The 22,557-nt window shown below is 42.7% G+C and overlaps 1 protein-coding gene across 5 annotated transcripts in view; it reads left to right on the top strand.

The window, feature by feature from the left end:
• DENND2B (DENN domain containing 2B) overlaps positions 1 to 22,557 on the top strand; it is a 143,761-nt gene that overhangs the window by 102,303 nt on the left and 18,901 nt on the right. For all 5 annotated transcript variants that reach the window (XM_035328680.1, XM_035328683.1, XM_035328681.1 and 2 more), the window contains 6 exons: positions 1,248 to 1,432; positions 2,078 to 2,187; positions 3,562 to 3,631; positions 9,989 to 10,066; positions 13,612 to 13,752; positions 16,523 to 16,671. In XM_035328680.1, coding sequence (XP_035184571.1) covers positions 1,248 to 1,432; positions 2,078 to 2,187; positions 3,562 to 3,631; positions 9,989 to 10,066; positions 13,612 to 13,752; positions 16,523 to 16,671 — 733 coding nt within the window. The remainder of the gene's footprint in view (positions 1 to 1,247; positions 1,433 to 2,077; positions 2,188 to 3,561; positions 3,632 to 9,988; positions 10,067 to 13,611; positions 13,753 to 16,522; positions 16,672 to 22,557) is intronic.

Here is a 22,557-nt window from a genome sequence, read left to right as displayed (position 1 = left end):
CTGATGTTGCTATAACTGACTGCTTCTACATGACCTTGTAATTACATAGATGGTCTCAGGGCATCTTGAGCCCAAGATCCAGGTGTCATTTGTTACAAAACAGGATTTTGTTAGGTCCTCATTTGTTGGGGTGGGCTCTTTGGTTTTCCCTCTTGCAGATAGGAAGCACTGTCCAGCCGCGTGAGACTCTCAAGGAAGACAAAGCAGGATCTTTCTTGGGAATTGGCTTCCCTTGTGCAGTCACACCATGACCAAGTGCTTTATCAAAATAATTTATAATTCTTGTGTTGTTTAACTAGTTGTAGGACAGCTGATCATGAGGGGATTTTCTTTTATTTTTGTCAGTTAATTACTGCTGTGATCAAGTACTTGTAACATCTTATTTCCCTACAACGAAGGAGAGTCTGTCTTTTGCAAAGTGTGTCAATGAATATAGCCCTAAGGGATTGACATGTGCTGCTAATATTTTGTCTGCCATTGCACAGAGATCCTGGTGTGAAGAGGTGGAGAAAAGCATGCAGGCAGCTGTTTTTACTCAGTTGTTTTCACTTATTTGTCTACCAGAACTGGTAATGATGACTGACTGTTCCACCAGAGAGATCTGGTGACAAGTCATGGGATCAAGTAGTATCTTTCCGTCAGGACTGGATGTGACTATAAATCTAAATCTGCCCCTCAGTCTGAAGTGGCACAAGCAAAGCAATCCTGCAGGAGGCAATTTGCACCTTCTTTCTCTTCTCTCCTTTCCTTCCCCCTTTGCTGGAGCTCATTCCACAGCTCGTATGAACTATGCCTATGGAGGAGAAAGTACACCTTTGGTGGCTCTTACCATAGAGCTGTGCTGTACAGGGACAGATCACAGAAGTGTTTTTCACCAATTTAAACAAGGTCCAAGTCAGGCCTGAGGAGAAGCGTTGCCCCGGAGGCTCTAGTGATTTGCATTATACGTTTCACCTCAGAGCTTATAATATAGTTTTACATGTGAAGGAAAAGCAGACCTGTGGCAGGACAACAGTTATGAACTGCAAATGGTTTCAGTGACTTAGTGTTGCATCACTTCACTACTTGGAGAGAGTTTTGATTTACGGGTGGAATTAGTGAGGGAGACTATAGTATTAAGGTCTGATTTTGTAAGAACATACTTGGAATAATATACTGGCAAATTGAAAGTCCTTTGTGAATGGCTGTGGCTTATACATACACATTACATTCCCAGGTAATGATCTGCATTTTTTTTTTGATGCTAGCTCATACCCAGCGTCTAGTACACATCCAGTCAATGTTGAAGAGGGCTCCAAGTTATCGAACCCTGGAATTGGAGCTAATCGAATGGCAAGAACGGGAGTTATTTGAATATTTTGTGGTAGTGTCACTGAAAAAGAAGCCCTCTAAAAACACTTACCTCCCAGAAGTGACATATCAGTTTCCCAAGGTAAAGAAAAAGTCTTATTTACAGCTTACTCTAAATGCCTTGTAAGATCATTACTTTGCTAAGATCAGTGAAGTGGGAAAATTTATAGAATCTATTTCTTAAATGGAGTTAGTCATTCAGCTTTCAGATTTTTTATGAAGGAAAGCGAAGGTGACTGAAAGCTTTCCATATTTACAAAATTGTCTTTTCCAGTGCTGGAGAGATTAGCCTAACGGTAGGTGCTTTAAATATTGTGTTTAAATTCCGATTCTAAATATTTCATTTTCAACTCAGTTTGGCTATATTAGGATTTGTTCCAAAACCCACTGAAGTCTATGGAAAGACTTTGGCTGAGCTATGGTATTTCTCTTGTGTTCTTGCAGCAGAGAGGAATTTGAGATAGGAGTGTGTTTTAAGTGGACATTGTGCAACAAGGGAGTTTCAGTCAATTAAAAAAAAACACAACAGCAGTGATGATTTCTGTTGCACTAGCATCTATAAGACTGTCCTGGGGTCTTGCCGCACTCTTCAAAGCACCAATAAGGAAGACGCTGATGGGCCCTTGCTCTTCAGAGCTCACTATTAACCCTCTCCACACTGCTGAGAGGTGCTGTGGAGCTGGCCCTACCAGTAACTGACTGACCTTCAATTTTTGCCCGTCTGCAGCTCGAAAGACCAACCAAGCAAATGCGTGAAGCAGAGGAGCGTCTCAAGGCTATCCCTCAGTTCTGCTTTCCTGATGCCAAGGACTGGCTCCCTGTCTCTGAATACAACAGGTAAACCTCTGGTGCTCCTCTGCCTCAGTGCTGATGGGGTGCAGCAGTTTGAGACTTTGCCACTTCAGGCTCAAGCAGCTGTATTACTTTTTTCTTTTTCTAAGGACCCCGGTCAGCCTGGCTTACAGGCCTGTGTGGCTGAGGGAAAGAAGTTTGAAGGTTCCTCTCAGTGCCAAATCCAGAAGTGTAAATGGAAGTATTTAAAATAAATCTTAAAAAGAACAGGGCCCTGCCCACTACCTGCCCAAGCCATCCATCCCGGAGTGCTTACCTAATGTTGCAGGGCACCTCTTTGTTTTCTCAGAGTAATGCTGTTCCAAGAACTTTTTGGAGACGTGCTCTGTGCCAGCAGAAGAGCACTATCTTCCTATGCTTAGAGATAAGTGTAATGTGAAATAAGACACATTTGGAGTGTGTCTAAAGGGGCTTTCAGTGATGACAAGTAATTGCAGGAATTACTGCAGAAGAGAGTGCATATGGAACATTTTATTGGCTTACACATGGCACGTACAACATAACCATGTTATATTCTGTGTTGCTTGGCTTTATCATTCAATACTTGGAAGCAACTGAATAGTAAAGTATTGAACACACTAAAGAAGGAGAGACCTGTGTGGGCAACATTGGTGGGAGCAGCATGCAGCCCTGCTTACACAGCATTGCTGCTGCTGCTCTGCTAGACAGATTTTCCATGAGCCCATGTTTGTGAAAAAAGATATCCATAGCATATTCTGCTATAATTGTATAATCCCTGGTGCTGCAGTACAAAGAAAAAGTGTTTTATATAAACCATGTCAAACTTGCAAAGTAGCCAGGAACATTTATCAGCCCGTGTGCAAATTCACAAACACATCTCTGTACCTGTGCTGTAGTTATAGCCTTAAACTGTTGGTGTACTTCTGTGGCAAATAGTACTTATCCCAGACAAGGATATAAGTGAGCTAGACTTTACACATCTGTGTTATTTTTGGATTAGAAAATGATTTCTCTACTCTTAGAGAAGATCTAGGGTTCTCCCTTTAAAACAAGGCACAGTCCCAAAAGAGGATCTAACTAAAAGGTAAGGGATTTGAATACTGCTCTCAAAACCTGTTTCTTGCGTTCCTTCTGCAGTATGAATGGGACGGCCATGTCACTGAAATTCAGCACATCTCTCTTGTTGCGAGAAGATAGCTAGGTTGTCCAGGACCATGCAAACATTTTTGCTCTAATGCTGGTGGAATTTGGCCCTGGCATATGTCCAGATGATAGGCAGGTGGAGAGAGGACCCTACAATGAGTAGAATCTCTCACAGGATAAGCATTTTAAAATGCTATACCTCATAGCTATGCTGTAGTTGTGACACTAAGATCTGGACAATTTCCTTCCTTCTAGTGAGACCTTTTCTTTCATGCTGACTGGGGAAGATGGGAGCCGGCGGTTTGGCTATTGCAGGAGGCTGTTGGTAAGTACACACCTTAATTTCAAACTGCAGAATTCTGTTAAAGAGTATCTCAAGACTATAGTCTGAACTTGGAGGCTGTCTCTCACTGTTTTACAACAAAACTGGTTTGCTCGCTCTGAAATTCGGAAACGTGAGGAGCTCAAGTATAATAAGACTTTGAAATTCCTGTCTGAATCGAATAGATTCCAAGTCCTTTCAGCTATTCATAAGAACGTGGGAAGTTTCTTGTGTGGGCGCTCTCCTTTTAAGTTCTTTATATCACATGCTTTCAAGCAGAAGCAGAAATACTACAACACTGAAAACAAAGGCAATTGTGGTATTTCTAAACATTTATGAGTAACATTTATTCCTTGGACAGCTGCTTACATCCCCAAAGTGCTGTGCCAGCACTGCCTAGTCAGTCTGCAGCCTATCTGAGATGTAGGTAAATGTGCTCCTCCTGGCCAGGGTGGCGTGATGATGGCGGAGAGCAGATCCCATCAGCATCGTTTCAGGACCATGCAATAAGATGATGCCCGTGCCAGGAAGTCTCGGTTCTCAGACTCCCTTTCAGTCCTTGTCACCAGGGGTAATCAGCTGGTGGGGAGGGGACCCGGTTCAACAGTTCTATGTCATCCCTGGACTCCTCACTTGGAAAACAGGCTGGTCACCAGATCAAATGAGAGCATGGCAGTGTGCATGTGTGTTATGGGGGGAAGGAAACTTCATGACCATTTGCGAAGTCTACTGAGCCATGTGAAGCACAGTTTAAACAGGCATTTTTCTGTCCATTCCTGCAGAACTTACGGGATGGCAGCAGAGCGTACAGCAGTTGGCCATCCCGGCACTAGCCAGTTGGATAGATTTGGAGCTGGTTGTGAATGACTAGCCAGGGAGTCGTAGCTCCTGTACTATTCACAGGACAGTTGACTGCACTTGGTTGGAGAGCTTATACGGACAATGAATACTGCAGGAGCCTTTTGCATACTCTGTAAAATGAATATCTGCAGCAATATTGCAAGGTTGTAAATAGGTATCCCCCATCTAAGAGAAAAGGACACTGGCCTTTCCCCTTCCTTCCCCCTCTGGAATAATCTCCCATCTTTCCAAGCAGGGAACACCTGCCTTCAATAGCTTTCAGAGGCTTCAGGTAGACAGAGCAACTCGCTGATATTAGAACAGCACCCTCCATTCTGCATGCTGCCATTACGTGACCCTGCCCTTCCTCAAGTCTCTGTGGCAATGAGTTTTGTCCTGCAGACAGCAGATGCTCTGTCTGGGAGGTATTGCTCTGTGGGGGTCCTCTGTTTGTAAGAGGTTTCATTTAAACTAACATCACGGAAACATTGTTTATCAGTTCTGTGGGCGGTGTTTGCTTTAGGTAGCATCACAGAGACACGCGTGCTCTGCGTAACAAAGTTTGTAAGCGTGGGCTAAAACAACAGGGTTTATCTGTGGAAAGGAAATGTCAATGAAGGCTTGTGTTACAGTAAGCCTAGGGCTGGTCAGGAGGTGATTCAGAGATAATTAAGTGGAGCACCTAGAATGTATCCTGGCTGATGTAACTAAGCATAACAAGATGTAGTGCAGCAGCACAATTCAGTTATCTTTTGTGTTGTTGTTTGAAAGGATAATAACGTACATTCAGCAAGCGTTGGCTGGAATCAAGTTATGGAATGTTTTCACTCTACCAGATCAAGGTGATTTAAGGCTTTTGTATTTATGGAAATGTCAGCAAGTTCAGAATCAGTCACAGAGCTTATGTTTGTGAAATGCAAAACATGATCAAGTTGAGACTGAAGTAATAGCCACAGTGTAAAAGATGTATACGCAGGAATGTTGAATTCGTTTTTCAGTGAAAGATTAAAGTTTTACTCTCTTAAGGCTCTGTGAAATCCACCCTACATTAAAGGCAAGGTAAAAAAAGAACATGGACTTTCGGCTAGTGCAGAAGATAGGTTAGCACAGTAGGAAATGCCAGGCTCAGAATTAAAATCAATACTGCATACTTCTATATAAATGGTGTTTTGAGAAAGCATTAGAGAATTGTTTTTATCCTCTGTTGCCCTTGGCAAAAATCAATCAACCAGTTAGCAAAAAATAATTTGGAAAAATGGGAAAAATACATACTCTTCTGCTAAACCTATCTATAATTATAGAGCCAGTTAAAAAGCAGATCTGCTGCTGCCCTGGGAGATCACTTAATTCAAGATGTTTCATCTGGTTCCAAAACCTGATATGCAGAAGCTGATATGTATCACCTCGCTGGTACAGCTTACCCAGCAGAGGACAACAGAGTAATACTAACTGTTCTCTTTCTGGGGCAAATTCTGCCCTCTGAGACCAAAACTGGCACAGCCTGGGACATGGCAAGAAAGAAGTTTTTTGAAGCTGCAGAGAAACATCTCAGCATTTCTCTGTATGAGGAAATGGCAAAAGAAGCAGAGATGTGCTGTTACTTGAGCCCCACAGAATCTCTCTGCCTTGCTGGGAGAAACAGGGGAGTTGGAGTTGTTACCTCAAATGCCTTCCCCACAGTGCTCAGTTGCGCTCACAGAGAGAAGCAATTTCTTGGCCCCTGCAAATTTCAGTGCACGGGTGGAACAGTCTCACGGATGTGTACCTCAGTGAGATACTTCTATTTAAAGCCTTGGTCATACTTTCTTTTTTTCTCTATGCAAATACAGAATTTCCACAGGCAACAAGGAGCAGGTAAATTCTGCAGATTCCGTTTATATGCCAGAGGCTTGGGCTTTAAAGCATATTTTTGTATTTGGCTGTGCAGTTCCCTGAGCAACTTCTGAAAGGTGCAGTCAGGGTGGCTCTAATGTCCAGGAGTACACAGCATCTCCTCTGAGCAGTCTGATTCCCAACCCACAACTTCTGTCAAATACACTAACCCTAATTTGGGAACTATGAGAAGTTTTTAGCAAACATTGCATATGAGAAAGATGGGGCCATACTGCACAATACAGAACTGTAAGAAAATCCTGAATTCATTATAAACCACTCTGCTTCAAGGTAAGCCAACTGCTGCAAGGAGAATTCCAGAGAGAATATTCCCCAGCCATCCTGGAGAGGAGCGCTCATAATGTTCAGCTGGAGGTTTCTCACACCTTCTAGAGCACTTGGCAGTCATTGGCAATAGGCTCCATGGTCAGATGGACCAATTTGCCCAAGCCAGCTTACTATTTCTGTCTCTTTGCTGAGGTCCATGTTCGGATGCCTTTGTTTACAAAACAATTACTTTTTTGTTACGGAACTTTTTGTCAGCCTTGTTCTTCTTTGGCATGTTGTGATGTGAACAAACAGCTCCACTTTTCCTCTTTCGCCTTTGGATTTCAGATTCTTGCAGACTCTTCTGGGAGCAGGGTCTAAAACCCTGCCAAAATACCTCAAGGGATACACTGACAATTATGTTTTGCTTGTATAACAAATCCTGTGCAGTATCCCTTTAAAATGTATTTATATTATCTTGTTTCATGGAATGTGACCTATTGTACCACTGCAAACAATCTGCACTTTCAGAGATAGCGTGGAGTTTTTTCCAGTTACATTTTGCTACCTCCAAGGCAATCGTATAACATCTTTCCTGGACACTTGATATGAGAAGTATGCGCTTTCATATAAAAGGAAATATACTAGAGATATTAGATCTTGCTACAATTTTACTGGGAATAACAACATCTCTAAAGGTCTCCCCTGCGTTTCAAGCACCTGGGCATGGAGGTGTGCTTTGAAAGAGAAAAGTGACAGGCGTGTTTTTAGGAGAAAAGGTCTTCTCTTTCTCCTACCAAAGGCAGAGGAAAAAGCAGGTTTTGGAGGGGGCTTTTTTCAGCAAACTTCAGATTAAATGCACTGTAACAAGACTGGTGTGGGCCACTTGTGGATCAGCCCTGATGCAAATCTCAGCTCTTCCATCTCATAGCCAAGTTCTTGTCAGTTTATGTTCATGCTCTTGGGAATCTGTCTCCTGTTATCAACAAAACTCATCAGTGTTTTCATTTGTGATGGACTAAGGCTTAAAATATCCTGGGCTCCCTGAAAACAAATCAAAAACAAACCAAAACCAAAACACCATTCCCTCCATCCCTCTTCTTTTAGGGGGAAGGCAGTGTATCAAGGCAGAATCAGTCCGATGCCTTTCAGCTTGTGCTCCTTTACCAGGCAGCTTTCCTGAACTGGGCCGATTGATTGCATGGAAGAGTGAGCAGCGGAGGACGTGACTGCAAGGCTGTAGCTACCTTGCAGAGCACAGCCTGCAAGCTGGAAGCTCTCTCTTCTGAGAAGAGGAGGAGTTAAATCAGCACAGTTGCTGCATGCAGCCTCTACTAAGTCTCTGCTAGTGAAGGGAGATGAGTCCAGGCAGAGAAGGGAGGTGTGTGGACAGGAAAGCTAAGATTAGTGCTTTACCTGATACAACTTTTTTATTTTTTATTTTTTATTTTTTTTATTTTATTTTTTTTTTCTGGGAGAGAAACAAACTACAGCACAATGAACAGGTGTTTTAGATCTGTCTTTGTGGTGTAAACTAATGGCTGAGGGGGGAGGCTACGTGAAGAGTTGCTGGAGTTAGAGATTGGAGAAATCCTGCCTCTCAGAATAGCTCTGCCTGAGGCTTCTACTTGCTGTCTCTTACAGTTGATACATATGCACTTGGGAAGCTGTGCTATTTGCAAGGAAAAGTCTCTGAAATAGCAGAAAAGGATGTCCCATATGTTGAGTGTGAGGAAGAAGAGTCCCAGCTCTGAGACATGTAGCTTTTAAAACATTTGAAAGCAATGCTATTTCACAAAGCAGAATCTTTGAGTAAGCACTGAGCAGTTATTGTTTCTGGTCTTATAGATGACCCAGGAATGTGATGTTTTTACTGGCACTCAGTGAGACAGCTCTTGGTTGGGAGCTATCCAAGGCTCCTGGCATGGCTTCGGCATTCCTGCAGATTTGACACAATGATTTTAACCAAAATCCCACATGCTTGATATAATCACTCAGTGCCTTTAGAAAGAGTTTTATACCTAATATGGACAAAAAAGGGTTCTGCTTTTTCAGAGACATGACGTGTAGTGAGCAGGTTTGGATCCAGAAATAGACTCATCTGTATTCACTTAGCCCTGGTATTTTTTCGTGGTCTCTATTGTAACAGGCTAGGCACCTGCTGACTGTCCAAGCCTAGATTGCAGTATTGCAGTCTGAAAAGCACAGCTACCCTCAGTTTCTCGTGATTGCCAAGTGTGTGGCACGTAAGTGCCAAACACACTGGGGGAAAATTAATCGCTGTATCAGCAGACTCTAAGGATGAGACAAAGATAAAAATATACTGGCCTTTTATGTGGATCCATAGGAGTTGATCAGCCACTTTGGCTAAATATGCAAGTGGGCAGAAGCAGATGGAAATGGTGACTCTGAGATCCTTTATCACCGTGTTAATTAATGATAAGGTGGGAAGCTGCTGTGCATGGATGTGTCAACCACCTGTGCTCGTACATATGCAGGACACAGGCAGGCTAGCTCTCTGCTCTGAGAACTTTGCCAGTGAGGATGGGTTTCTAAAGTGCTTGGTATTGGGCTAATTGTACCTCTTTTCTAGTAAATAAGCAAAATTCAGCAAGTGGTTGTACCCTGCTTTCACACATAGTGTTGCTGGGCCTTTCCCCACCACAGTTTAGGCAGGGTTGCAGCTCCAGTATGCTGAGAGAATACACTTCAGTCATGCCAGTTAAACCACTTGCTTCTCTAGGAAATATCTTCAATAGGATGGCTGTAGAGAACCATTCTGATAGCTTTTAGAAGGGAGGAGATACGCATCGTTGATTTATACTTGCCATGGTTTAAGTTATTTATGGGTTTCATGTTTATCTTGCATGAATCTGAAAAAGCTAATGATTTAGCTCATGCAACTTGCCTTAGTTTAGGTCCGTGAGCTTTCTTTCTGTAAGTTAAGCTCTCTCTGAACACCATGGAGTGTGTTGGGAACTAAAGCCACAATAACTTCCCCTGGCATTATAATTCTCTTCTCCCAGCACATGGCCCCAGGGTGGCCTCACTTCTTATGCCACAGCAGGAGCAGAGGATAGCGATAGGGTAGGCGTGAGCTGCACTCATAGTTAAATGTGCTTTCATGGCTGCAAGTCAGCGCGATGCTGGAATACAGCTCCAACGTGCTGTGATTTCCAAAGCGGGTAAGCAATATTTATGCTTTTTAGCTTCCTGTGTTATGGAAGAAATATGATGCTTCTCCAAGAGTAGCTATTTTGATGGAGAAATGGATAGTAAAAGATGTCACATTATGGCCAATTGTGTGAATAGAGAGGTAAGTGTATTTCCGTATGGCTCCAAATTAATATGTAATTTCAATCTCCTTTTTACTGTTATCAGCCAAGTGGAAAAGGGCCACGCCTGCCTGAAGTTTATTGTGTCATCAGCCGGCTGGGGTGCTTTGACTTATTTTCCAAGGTGAGAAGATTTGTTTCAATATTGTCTTTTAACTTGAATGTTTACTATGAAATAATCACATCAATGAACCAGACAAGAAGAATTTCTTCCTTTGATGGGAGATAACTGTATTTTATGGTTGCTGTTTTGGATATTCCATCCCTATTACTGGGTTCATCAAAGAATGTCTTATTACTTCTGTGACTGAGGCAGAACTTGATTCAAAAAACATCTGGGTGTCTGTATGATCTGGATGACTGGAGTATTTTCCATTGTTTTCTGAAGCCATTCTCTGCTAAGCTGTAATTCTTGGCACCCACAGTTAGGACGATGGGCCAGTACCACTTTTACTCCAGTACCCTGTGGAATAATGAGGTTAAGAAACAAGATAATTCGATCTGTGAAGTCTATATGCTTGACCACATAGACATGATTTTATTTATTTATTTATTTTATCCTAAGAGGCTAAGGAAGTGTGGATAATCTTTTAATTGGCCTCTACATCAATGAATCCAAAGTTGCATCATATGCTTATGTGATTTACCTAGGTAATAAATTTCTGACACAGGAGTTTTGAGACAATAAGCAGGGCATTGCAGCGAAATAGGGATTGAATAACCATAGAAACAGTTAACTGCTAGTCAGCTTCAAAGCCACAAGCATTATTCTTTTGTAAGACAAAAGGTTATTAAAATAAGCTATTAAAACCATTGTCAATTGATTAACATTTCAAATGTCTCTCTGGCTGCCAGTTTAGGGCCTCCAGTCTTCTGAGAGAGTCCTGCAAAATCCAGTGAGCACCTCAGAGAACCATATAGGATTCACTGATGATCTGTGGAGAACAATGATGTGATAATGTCAAATGGTTGCTTCCCCCTTTTCAAATTTCTATACAGTATTCACAGAAATGTTTTAATTTGCCAGAGATTTTCACTTCGGTTACAAGAAGCCTCACAGAACTTAAACACAGATTTTGCTTGTACATTTGTAAATGAATAAAGTTGAAGCAAACATGTAAACGATTGAAGTTAATAAAAATCATGGCATTTATATTGTTCATATGATCTAGTAATCATACAGAATGTTATCTTTCATCAAAGCTGGTTCCAAGCCTTTCCAGATAAAACTTAGTTTAACACAAATCTTGTGTGAAGAAAAACAATTGGGTTGAAATAGTTAATTAGTTCTGCTTCTGACGTCTTTCATAAAGCTCTGAAACCAGGGGTTTATAACAGTGACCCTTAGACATAATATGTATCTAAACACAGATATCTGTGAGCGAAACGGAATGCATTGTTCTGGGAGGATAGCACAGCTCACAAAAATATCCATCTTGGAAACTCTGAAGAGAGGTTGTGAGGCTCTTTGCTTTTGTGTTTTTGTCTAATTTTGATAGGGCACTCATTTTCGAAGGAAACTTTGGGAGAGGGTAAAAAAGCAGAAGGTATGAAAAATGAAAATTTAAGTATCCTGCTTACAACCAAATATCCCTGCAGCTGGGGTATAAAGTCTGCAGCAGACAGGAAAGGTCATACCAAACCTGCAAATAATCTGCTTTCCCAGTTAAATCTGTAATCTGAAAACAAGTGTCTGATCATCCAGTCAAAGTGAACCAGAGGCTGGCTGGTGAGAGTAATTTCACTGGTTGCATCAGGGGCTGATCCCAGGTATCCTGTCAAGCAGGCCCTGATGACATTGCCCTCAAAGTCTTGATCTTTGTAAAGAAAGGAAGGCTCCCAATGAATTACATATGAGGCCATGAATGGGCTTGTAGTGCACCTATGCTCTTTTTCAAGTTCAGGGAGGGTTCAGGGAGGGGCTGGGCCACAAAAAGACCCGATCCCCACTGCAGTCCGGACACAGCCATTCTGTCTTGCAAAGGGCTGGTCGCCGCCGGGAGGTACAGGTGCCAGGGTGAGAGCAGGGTGTCCGGCAGTGCCCAGTGCTGACTCCAGACTTGGGCTGGATTTTTGCACTTGGAAAGGTTTTGGATGAAACATCTGTTAAAGGAAGGAGGAAGAGTTCAAGCCTTAGCATCTCTGTTGGTTTTGAAGACAGATGTGCTATGGAGAGAGACAGTTCTCAAAAACCGATGCAGTCTCTTTCTCCAGTCTAGTAAGTTTCTCTAGTAAGAGAAACCTCGGCTGTTCTAATTGAACAATCACTATGGTGTCCTTTGCAATATTAGTCAAAACAAGGAATGGTAGTCTTTACAGAAGAATGTGAGTGATGAAAGACCACAAGATACTGAACCTCGGGTGTTTATCAGAAAAGCAAAAGGAGCCCTCTGTTTTAAAATATTTATCACCCTGATTTTGATAGCCTGTTTTATTTTCATATTCCTTGAAGCCTTTTGTGTTCATTGCTGTAATACCTATCCCTCAGACAGACTTGAGAACCATGAGTATCCTTACTTTCACACCTAGTCAGTTACAACCTAGTGGTTATCTGATACTTCCATGGCCTGGAATGCAACTTTGCTTTAGAGGTAGGCCTTTAGTATGCTGCAAAGAAGGAGGAGAAACTGTGCACCAGTGTTGGCATTTCATGTCATCAGCTACCTCTGGAAGTCACCAGCTTGCGCTTAAGTATGTTTTAATGTTCTGTTTCAGTGAAAAAGCATTGCCAAGAGAAACAAGGGAAAATGCCTGGCTTAGACCCACTAATGCTTGTATGGCCTTTTGCTCTTGAGTGGTGGTTAAAAGATCACTCTTTCAGGTCAAACCACTAACTGCTTTGAAGCTTGCTTTCTCATCTTCTTTAGGTTTATCATCTATATGGTCTGTCTAATGTGGGAAAACTTAGCTGTGCTCTAATTTATGTTGGCCTGTGTCACCAAAGAGAGAAGAAGAAAATAGTCCTCTCTATCTGTAAGAAGTTCCATCTGCTCATTGCAAAACTAGATTGCCCACTCTGCGTCATGTCAAACAGAAAATGACCTTCATGCAGGCACCCAGTGTAAACAGCTGGGCATGCTGCTTCATGAGGCTGCTCACAGCTGTCTTCAGCTCGGCACAGACTGCAAAGTGACTGTCACCACAGCCGGGCCTCTTCCAGAGCTCTCCTGGTGGAGCCCTGCTGGTATCATAGTGTGGCAGGTCTGCTTTTCTTGCTGGTCTGGCTTTTTCCTGCCCAATAAGTTGCAATGGAAAAGATGCCCTCCTTAATGCAAATCTCAGGTTTACAACCGAGATTTGACACTCACCTGGCCTGTGATCGTGGGGTTTGTCTTGATCTTTCTGTTCTTCAGCTCGCCCTGTTGTCTGGGCCAAATCCCAACAACATAGATCCATTTTTGCCACATCTTCTTTCAGCTTTCCAGGTTTGTTATTTCTTCCTTGTCTCTCTTTTCAACTGCATTCCCAAAGGGCTTCATTTTGTAACTGGAGGATGGATCATTATAGTAGGATCGAGTTTAATGGTAGTGAAGAAATGTATGGAGAAGCAGAATTAGACTTAGATCTGCCATGTGTTTAGGCACATATGGGTCAGAAGTTGTTTCCAAAGTGTATGTGGCGCTGACATGTTCTATCTCTTTTCTCTCTTATGTCTTACCAATGGATTAGATCCTGGATGAGGTTGAAAGGAGAAGGGGCATTTCTGCTGCCTTGGTTTATCCATTTATGAGGAGTCTGATGGAATCTCCCTTTCCTGCACCTGGAAAGACAATCAAAGTCAAAACCTTTCTACCTGGAGCCGGAAATGAGGTAAAAAGCAACAGCAAACACTAAGGACCAAAGCCTTGCCTCTCATCACTCCAATAACAAACAGCAAAATTAAAACAGGAGAGGCACAGAATACTGCAAGTCATGTGGGGTGGTACTCCTTAAAAAGAGAAGTGCAGGAGCTGCACCAGTGTTAATACATTGAAGCTTATTCCAGGTGATGATTATAAACCAATTTATCGTTATGTATTTATTTGTATTTTTTAATAAGCTGTAAGAAAAAAAAAAGTTCTAGTATGCCTGGCCTTGTGTAGTTAACAGAACTACAGCATTCTTGGGCTTTATCACAATGATAAACTAGCATACATGTAAGTTTGGAAATGAAGCTTTTTGGAAATAAATTCCTTTTACCATGGCCTCAAATCAATATTCTACATACATAGGCCTTCCAAGAAATTACAGTGTTGGTAACTTAAAGTTTTTTTTTTTTTTTTTTTTTTTTTTTTTGTAGCTTGAGGCTTACTAGCCATTTGGCATGACAAATTCTGACCTCTGCATGTCCTGATGTTAGTCTGCAGCAGCTCCATGCAGATGGGCAACTGTAGGGAGCAATTATATTACTGGAGATAAGAATAGAATGTGGCCCACTTCGTGAAAGCTGGAAAAGAATAATTTTTTTAGGGTTATTTTACAACCCCTAGGATTAGTTCTACAGCACTATTTCTATTTTTACATTGAACCATATTTTCTCCAAGTGTAATGCCAGGGGCTTCAGTGGTGTGGACCTGTAAAGTCACTCGGGATGAAATGTAAAGTGTGCCTTGTAACAGTGACTTGCAGGGAATTTTTAAGTCACATGCATTTTCTTCTGGAGAAGCAAAGGGAAATTGAAAGACTGGTTTCACAGTGGTAAGATCTGACAGTGCTTTTTTGATGTGAATGTATCTGGGAACCATGGATCTGCAGTTTCTTTATCCTCAGCTCAAGCATTTGAACTCTCCCAGAGAAAAATATTGAGATGATTCCAAACAAACAAACAACTCTTTTTCTGGCTGAGCTTTGCTCTCTGTTATGCTAGTACAAACTTGCTATTTAAATGGAATACATTGGTTTAATGAGGAACAGAATCTTGTCCTTCCATTGTGGCTCCTCTGGCCTAAACAAATATGATGATTAATTGGGAAGTAGACAGTATGTTTCTTTGTAAAGAGCAGCCTGAAGCAGAAGGCTTTGCCAAGCAACAGAAAACATCTATGGCATCTGTAAAAGCTGCCGTAACTTGCATTGCATCCTATCCCCCAGCAAGATTTTAGTGTTGGAACTTTTGCAGCAAAAATAGCTCCTCATGATTTGGCACATAAATATGATCTGAGCTTCCAAAACCAATGCCAAGGAATTGAAGTGGACACCTTTACTGAAGGTGAGAAAGGGTAAGCAGGCAACATTTCCCTAAGAGGTATCAGTGGTACGTCACCATTCCACAATTTGATTATTTCTGTTTTCTGGAGCAACAGCACACCAATGTCACACTCTGTCACTCTAATGTTTATGTATTTCTTTAAAAAATCAACTAACGGTACACAAATGCTGTTCTAAGAGTGACTTTTTAGAGTCCTATGTCACTGTTCACAATCAGTATTGCAACTTAATAGGTACGAACTGGTTTAGTTTCAGTGTCCTGTGGTCTTGCTGCTGATCATATCATTAAAATAGTGTGTTTGTGAGGAATTTTGTAAGGGCCACTCAAGTTTATTGCTACTCAAGCAATACTCTATGCTAGTGGAACGTGGTGTCATGTGCATGAAAACATAAAAGTGGTTTAAAGCAGTAAAGTGGCGGTGATTTTTGGACATGTGGGAAGGAGATTTATATATGTTTCTGCTAATATGTCTACAGAGATTTCAACACAGCTTTAAGTTGGCCAACTTTTCCCCTTTCCCTTCTGTTTCCTCAAATTCCTCGGTAGTTCATCATTTGCTGTCTTGCACTTCATATTTTTCTTCTTCTCTTATTCTCTTCTTCATGTTATTTTTCTGTCTTCTTTTTTCTGTCCTCTGTCTTCAAGCTCCACATCTGAGCATGTCAATTGCAGAGATATAATAAAGGAAGATAAAATAATCGAATCAAGCAAAAGGCATTTGAGAAAAGGAAGGAGAGGGCCTGAGGTCATGGATGAAGTATGAAAATTAGACTTTAAAGGGATGTCACAAGTCACCATCTAAGACCTTGTCCTGACTCCCCAGTTAAGTATATACATATATGTGTACATATGTTTGTGACAAAAAAAAAGGCTATAAACACTAGCTAGTGACTTATGTGTCATAAAAGAGTGAAAATGAATTAAATTGTTATTAAATTTTGCACTACACTTAAGTTCAGTCCTTGACTTCCATCTAGATGTGAACTTGAACTGCTAGCTCGGTTGATACCAAATTTACCTCGTCTTTATGGCTGTTTTAACCCTGCAAGCATCCAGTTCCAGTGTTTCCAGTTTGCTGCTTGCTTCCCACTGTTGACTCAGCCAAGCTTTACATCTCTGACAGGATGTTTAGAAGGCAGAGTTATGCATCCTTAGGAAACGATAGCAGATTTAGTGCGCACAACTGTATTCTGTGAAGAAAATTACTTGATAGTGAATTGTGTCATACACTATTTCTCTGGAGTTCCGTGCCACCAGCCTCTGTTTCCAAAGGAGGATGGGCACTGTTCTCCGTGCCCACTCAACATGCAAGCCTGGGCCAGGGTGCTGGGTGCCCCTGGTGCTGTCAGCCCTGACCAGTGACACTAACTGGTGTTTGTTAAATGTGTTCAGGTCATTGAGCTGCGGCGGCCAATGGACTCGCGTCTGGAGCACGTGGACTTTGAATGCCTTTTCAAGTGCCTCAGTGTTCGTCAGATCATCAGGATCTTTGCTTCTCTCCTACTGGAGCGGCGTGTGATTTTTGTAGCAGACAAGCTCAGGTAAGTGACAAAGGGACCTGAACCTTATGTTGTTAGGGCATTGCTATCTCTTGACACAAATAGCTTTAAGAAATGTCTAGAATGACTGTCAGATGTTGAAGATGCTCTCACTGCAGGATTTAAATATTTTTTAAGTCAGTGGAAGTTATTTACATCAAATGGGGAACACGTCCTCTACCTGTCACTAGCTACAAGCTGCTTGTTCTGTTTTAGCTCTGTCTGTAAAAGCGTGATACATTGGTACATTGGTACATTGGCGTGATACATCTGCTTCATAGTCAACAAATGTTTGCACAACATTTTGAAGTAATATAGTCCTAACAATATTTCATTTCTCTTTTGGAACAAAGTACTCATGAATAGTAGCAGTGGTCATCACTGAGGTACTTCACCTTTGGCCATACATCACCCAACAGCCTCCTGAGAGTTTGTTGGGTTTGCTCCATGCAGTACAGAGAGTTTGTAATGGGGCTAGGTTTGAAATCCTGCACTACCAAACTCATGCAATGTGACTGTTAAGGATGCTAACACAGTCCTACCCAGCTGGTTAGGCTGTTTTTCCTGGTGCTCACACAACCAGAAAACATTTACTCTCTGAAACTCCTTGTTGGGCTCCTTGCTACACCCTCTCAACATACCTCTTATTTCTCTGCCCTGTGATTGCAACCTCCACCCCCGTCCTCGGCCCTTCTGAGGCATGTGCTGACCCCAGGGTGTGAAGGGGGAGAGGGACAGGTCATGACTCCATGTGGCCTTTACCAAGAAAATGGGAGCTTCATGTAGGCTGCACCTCTGCCCTGCAGCAAAGAATGAGCCCTTTTTTAGATGCTTGTGTAATCTATGTATGAAAGTGTGGGCATTGTAAAGAAGACATTCTTTGCTGTAGCATGACAAATAATAAAGGACAGCAAATCAAAGACTATAATTTATTAGATTCAGAAATATCCAGCATCTTTTAAAAGGACACAAAAGACAGTATGGGTGGTTAAAAACACAGATGGATCTACCCAAACAAACTCTGTTAAACACTTTATCAGTCCTGACCTTCTCTGAATGACCGCCAGAAATAATAGCTGCACTTAGTGGCCGCCAGTGTATATAATAGCAAAATACTTTGCATAGTAAAAGCTTTACAACCTTTAAGGGAGAATGTCTTAAAGCTGCAGACCCTTCTCAGGTTATAAAGTTATTTCCTTAGCAGTCTTTTTTGTAGTCTAGAACAACAAGAACATTTTATTTCATCCCTTCCCCTGTCAGTAACCCTTAGGTGGAATGACCATTTGGGATAACTTAATTTCACAAAAACTCCTGGTGAGAATTGTGCAGCTAGTCCAGGGTTTCTGCAGTACCTTACAAGATATGTGAGTCACACCAGGAATATTGGGGCAGGTGGCTTTTGAAAATACCGTCGATGTGCTCCTTCTGACTGTTTTTCTACTGCATGCTTAATTACATCATTTCGCCTGTTCCTATTTTACTGTCCATACAGCAGAATTAGTGGCACCCACAAGTCTGACTCTAAGTCAGAATGACACAGTTCTGTGTTCCTTCAGATGGCACAGTGATTTGAGCAGAAACTCACTGAAATGGTACAGAGGAAATGAGGGCTATGCTGTGCTGCTGCCAACCGTTGCACTGCTTCAGAGTTCCCAGTTACTTCTTTTAGTGTTCTGGTTTGGCAGAGTACCCTGAACCTTGATCTTGATGGTGGGCATGGTGCTGTGGGGTGGCCTGCTGCAAGCTGTGAGGGACAGAAAGCAGCCATTCTCGGGAGTGTTTCTCTGGGAAAGCTGGCCTCACCAATATCATGTAATGCTTCTGGGCACTGTTCAGAGAAACGAAACAATTAAACCTACTTTGACAGACTTGTAGCAGCTTGGCTTGGAAAACAGTCATGCTGCTGATGCTGAGGCTAATGAGGTCTTGTGGCTGCTCCTGTAAGAAGGGACAGAAATCTTCTTAGAAAAAGGTTTATATACATGTACTTGATTATCTATTTTATTATACCTACATGCAGCCTTTATTATATACGTTGTTTTGGTTCCTCTAAAAAGAATATGGCATAATCTGATGTGGTAGATAAGGCCCTGGATAAAGACTTGGGAATCCCGAGTTCTCCCTCGGAACCCGCTGGCCTGCTGTGTGATGCATGCCGGACATGCAGCTCCTCTTTTTCTTTTCTTCTTTCTTATCTTTTGTTTGGTCTGTCTGGGATCCTAAATGCTCCAGGACAGAAATGTTTCTTGCTCCATGTGTGTGCATAGTTATCCTTGATACAGCATGGGGATCTAGGAGGTACTGTAAAAGAGAAACTAATAACAAGTCCTTTGACAAAGGCCCCAAGAAAGCGACAGTAAGAAGTGGATTTAAATTCAATACTTACAGAGGTTTTCATGATTTAAATGGGGATGAAGTCTAAAATGAAACACTCTGGCTTTGAGCTAATAACTGTCTGTCTTGGAACCTTTGGCTTGTCTGACATGAATTTTGTTTATGGGCATCATGGCTGAAACTGAAGGAGTTTACCAGTAATGTGGAGAAAAAAAAAAAAAAAAAAGAAGTGAAATATCTTACAGGTCCAGTCTGTGGGCCCAAAGTACCAGAGCAGGAAATTAAAAAGATTTTACAAGGGTTTGATTTCTGCACGTACCCAAAAAATAGCTTAGAAATAAATGATGAGGTTTAGGCTTCAAACAATGAGATGCAACGGGTTTTTGTGGTTGCCTGTTTAACAGGTCTCTAAGCAATAAATGATTTCACACATGATACAAGTTTCAGAAAGTCACACCTAGTGAAGCGAGATTTATTCAATAAATTGTTATTTATGGTTCTTATATTGCCTGGAGTGTGAAAATTTGCTCCAAAGACGTTGCCATCTTTTAATACAGAATATGATGCTACCAGCAATAAGGAAGCAATAGTAAGGTTTTGAATGACAAGCCTGTGAGGTTGCCTTGGTTGGTTATGCATGTGTGCAGTTGTGTTTTTGTTTGTTCGTTTTTTTTTTTTGGTCTGTTTCGTTTTTCCAATAGGTTGCTCATATTTTTTTTTCTGCTTGAAATTGAGCGAATAAAGCCCTGCAGCTATTTGCTCACCTTCAAAAATCCGTTTGAATCTGCCAGTGAGCTTTCAGTATTTTGCTTTCCATGAATAGTCAAGAAAACAACAGAGAAATAAAGACAAAAACAGAGCAATCTGGAGGAATAATAAGTCAGAAAAAGGACACTTAAAGGTCCAGTTCCTCAAACATCTATCAGCTGAAAGCACAGCTGAGATGGTATGTCCCATCCCAGTTCCAATCCTTCTCCCATCTGGGAGCCCGTTTTTATGTTCCTGGTATTCTGCCCGATCAACCCAGCTATGACAAATCCCACAACTCTGCCAGCTGCAAAGGAAGAGCTGCTCCAGTGCAGTCCTGTGGGGTTAACAAAGCAAAGCAGCAGATGCAAAATCAGGGGGTTCCTAGGCTCGGGGGACATTGGTGTGACTGCAGGCACGAAGGTAGCAACAGAAAATAAATAGATAGCAAACACTGGAGGAAAAATATCTCTTTGCTTGTTTTAGTTTTGTGCTGAGGAGATGACTTTGCAGGCATGTTTGCTGAGGGGCAGGGTATTGAATCACGCCCGTGAGAACAGGCTCGTTGACTTTTCCCTGAAATGCGTGGAGAGGGGGAAAGGAAGGACTTGGGCATCTCGGTGTCACTTTGTTATAATCCCATTTTTTTTAGGAATAAAAAGTGCTGTTGCTGTAATCTGCTATATTGTGAAGGACTCTGACCATATTTTGCTGATGTTTCATGTGTGGGTCCAATCCAAAGCCAGCCGGAGTCAGTGAGAGCGTTTGGATGGGGCTTGTCTTTTGCTGTGGGTCGAAACCCAAGAGTATTTTTTTCAGTGGAAAGCTTTGGAGGCTGCAAAAGGTGTCTGTTGAGTCCCTGCTCTTGTAAAAGACAAAGTAACTTCTTCTTGTCTATTTTTGTTTGTTTGTTTTAATGAGATATTCCAGCTACTTCTCCGTGATGCATGAGCACGGGTCTCAGAGAAAATCTCTGCTGACAGGAATGGGATTTATGCTTCCAAATCATGTAAGTGAACTCAGAAATGTACCCCAAGGCAAAGGTGGGCCGTGCATTTTCTCTGGCAGTGCCAGCTCAGGAAGTCCCCTTTCTTGCTCGCTGTGTTTGTTCCTGCCCCAGGCCATTCCTTCACCCAGAAGGCGGTGGTGCCAGCCCAGCCACAGTAGGAGTTACTCATTTTGCAGTTTCCCCAAGCCAGGCAGCCCTCTCAGCGGAGAGCTCTCATACTAGGACACTTTTCCTCCCATAGGGATGACCACAGATGGCTCTGTCTTCCCCAGGAGAGCTTTTTCCTTCCTGTTTCTCAGCTCACATGCCCGTGTGGGGCAACAGGGCATGACACAGGCCAGCTGCCTGTCACCTGGTGGGCTACTGCCCCGAGCCACCCTTCTCTGCAGTGCTCACCCCATGAAGTCAAGAGGCACTGCTGCAAGCAGACGCTAGGCACCCACGAGGTGGGAAGGCTTAACAGCTGTTAAGGATAAAAAGCACCCTGCCCCTTCCCAAAGTATTTGGGACTGCCAGGAGGAATCAATTCCAGCACAACTGTAGAAAGTTCAGGCAGATCCCAGACCTGACCGAAGGTTATAGGCTCCAGACAGAAACACTGACTAATACAGGACAGAAGCATAAATATGTAAATATTTGTGGGAAGTCATTCCACAGGCATGTCTTTGTTAACTTTGAGGAGCAAAAAGGGAGCAGAGTGTACTTGTATAAAAGTGCAAAGGCTTTCAGAACAAACGGTGGCATTTTCCTAATCTCACGGATGGAGGGCTGTCCTTGTGATGCTCGGGATGTTCCGGGAGCACTGACGCTTGTTCTCGTATTTGAATCTATTGTTTTGGAAGTCATGAGGTTATCACAGAATCACAGAATCACAGAATTTCTAGGTTGGAAGAGACCTCAAGATCATGAAGTCCAACCTCTGACCTAACACTAACAGTCCCCACTAAACCAGATCCCTAAGCTCTACATCTAAACGTCTTTTAAAGACCTCCAGGGATGGTGACTCCACCACTTCCCTGGGCAGCCCGTTCCAATTCTAACAACCCGTTCAGTAAAGAAGTTTTTCCTAATATCCAACCTAAACCTCCCCTGGTGCAACTTAAGCCCATTCCCCCTTGTCCTGTCACCAGGCACGTGGGAGAACAGACCAACCCCCACCTCGCTACAGCCTCCCTTCAGGTACCTGTAGAGAGCGATAAGGTTGCCCCTGAGCCTCCTTTTCTCCAGGCTGAACAAGCCCAGCTCCCTCAGCCGCTCCTCGTAAGACTTGTTCTCCAGGCCCCTCACCAGCTTCGTAGCCCTTCTCTGGACTCGCTCAAGCACCTCGATGTCCTTCTTGTAGCGAGGGGCCCAAAACTTAACGCAGTACTCGAGGTGCGGCCTCACCAGAGCCGAGTACAGGGGGACGATCACCTCCCTGGCCCTGCTGGCCACACTGTTTCTTATACAGGCCAGGATGCCGTTGGCCTTCTTGGCCACCTGAGCACACTGCTGGCTCATATTCAGCTGACTGTCAACCATCACTCCCAGGTCCTTCTCTGCCTGGCAGCTCTCCAACCACTCATCTCCCAGCCTGTAGCTCTGGTTGGGGTTATTGCGCCCCAGGTGCAGGACACGGCACTTGGCCTTGTTGAACTTCATGCAGTTGACCTCAGCCCATCGGTCCAGCCTATCCAGATCCTCCTGCAGAGCCTTCCTACCCTCGAGCAGATCAACACACGTACCTAACTTGGTGTCATCTGCAAACTTACTGAGGGTGCACTCAATGCCCTCATCCAGATCATCAATGAAGATATTGA

This window comes from Oxyura jamaicensis, chromosome 5 (assembly GCF_011077185.1).
Source record: "Oxyura jamaicensis isolate SHBP4307 breed ruddy duck chromosome 5, BPBGC_Ojam_1.0, whole genome shotgun sequence".
Classification (NCBI taxonomy): Eukaryota; Metazoa; Chordata; class Aves; order Anseriformes; family Anatidae; genus Oxyura; species Oxyura jamaicensis.
Note: the sequence above shows the minus strand (reverse complement) of the source record. Positions and strands in the feature narration are given on the sequence as shown.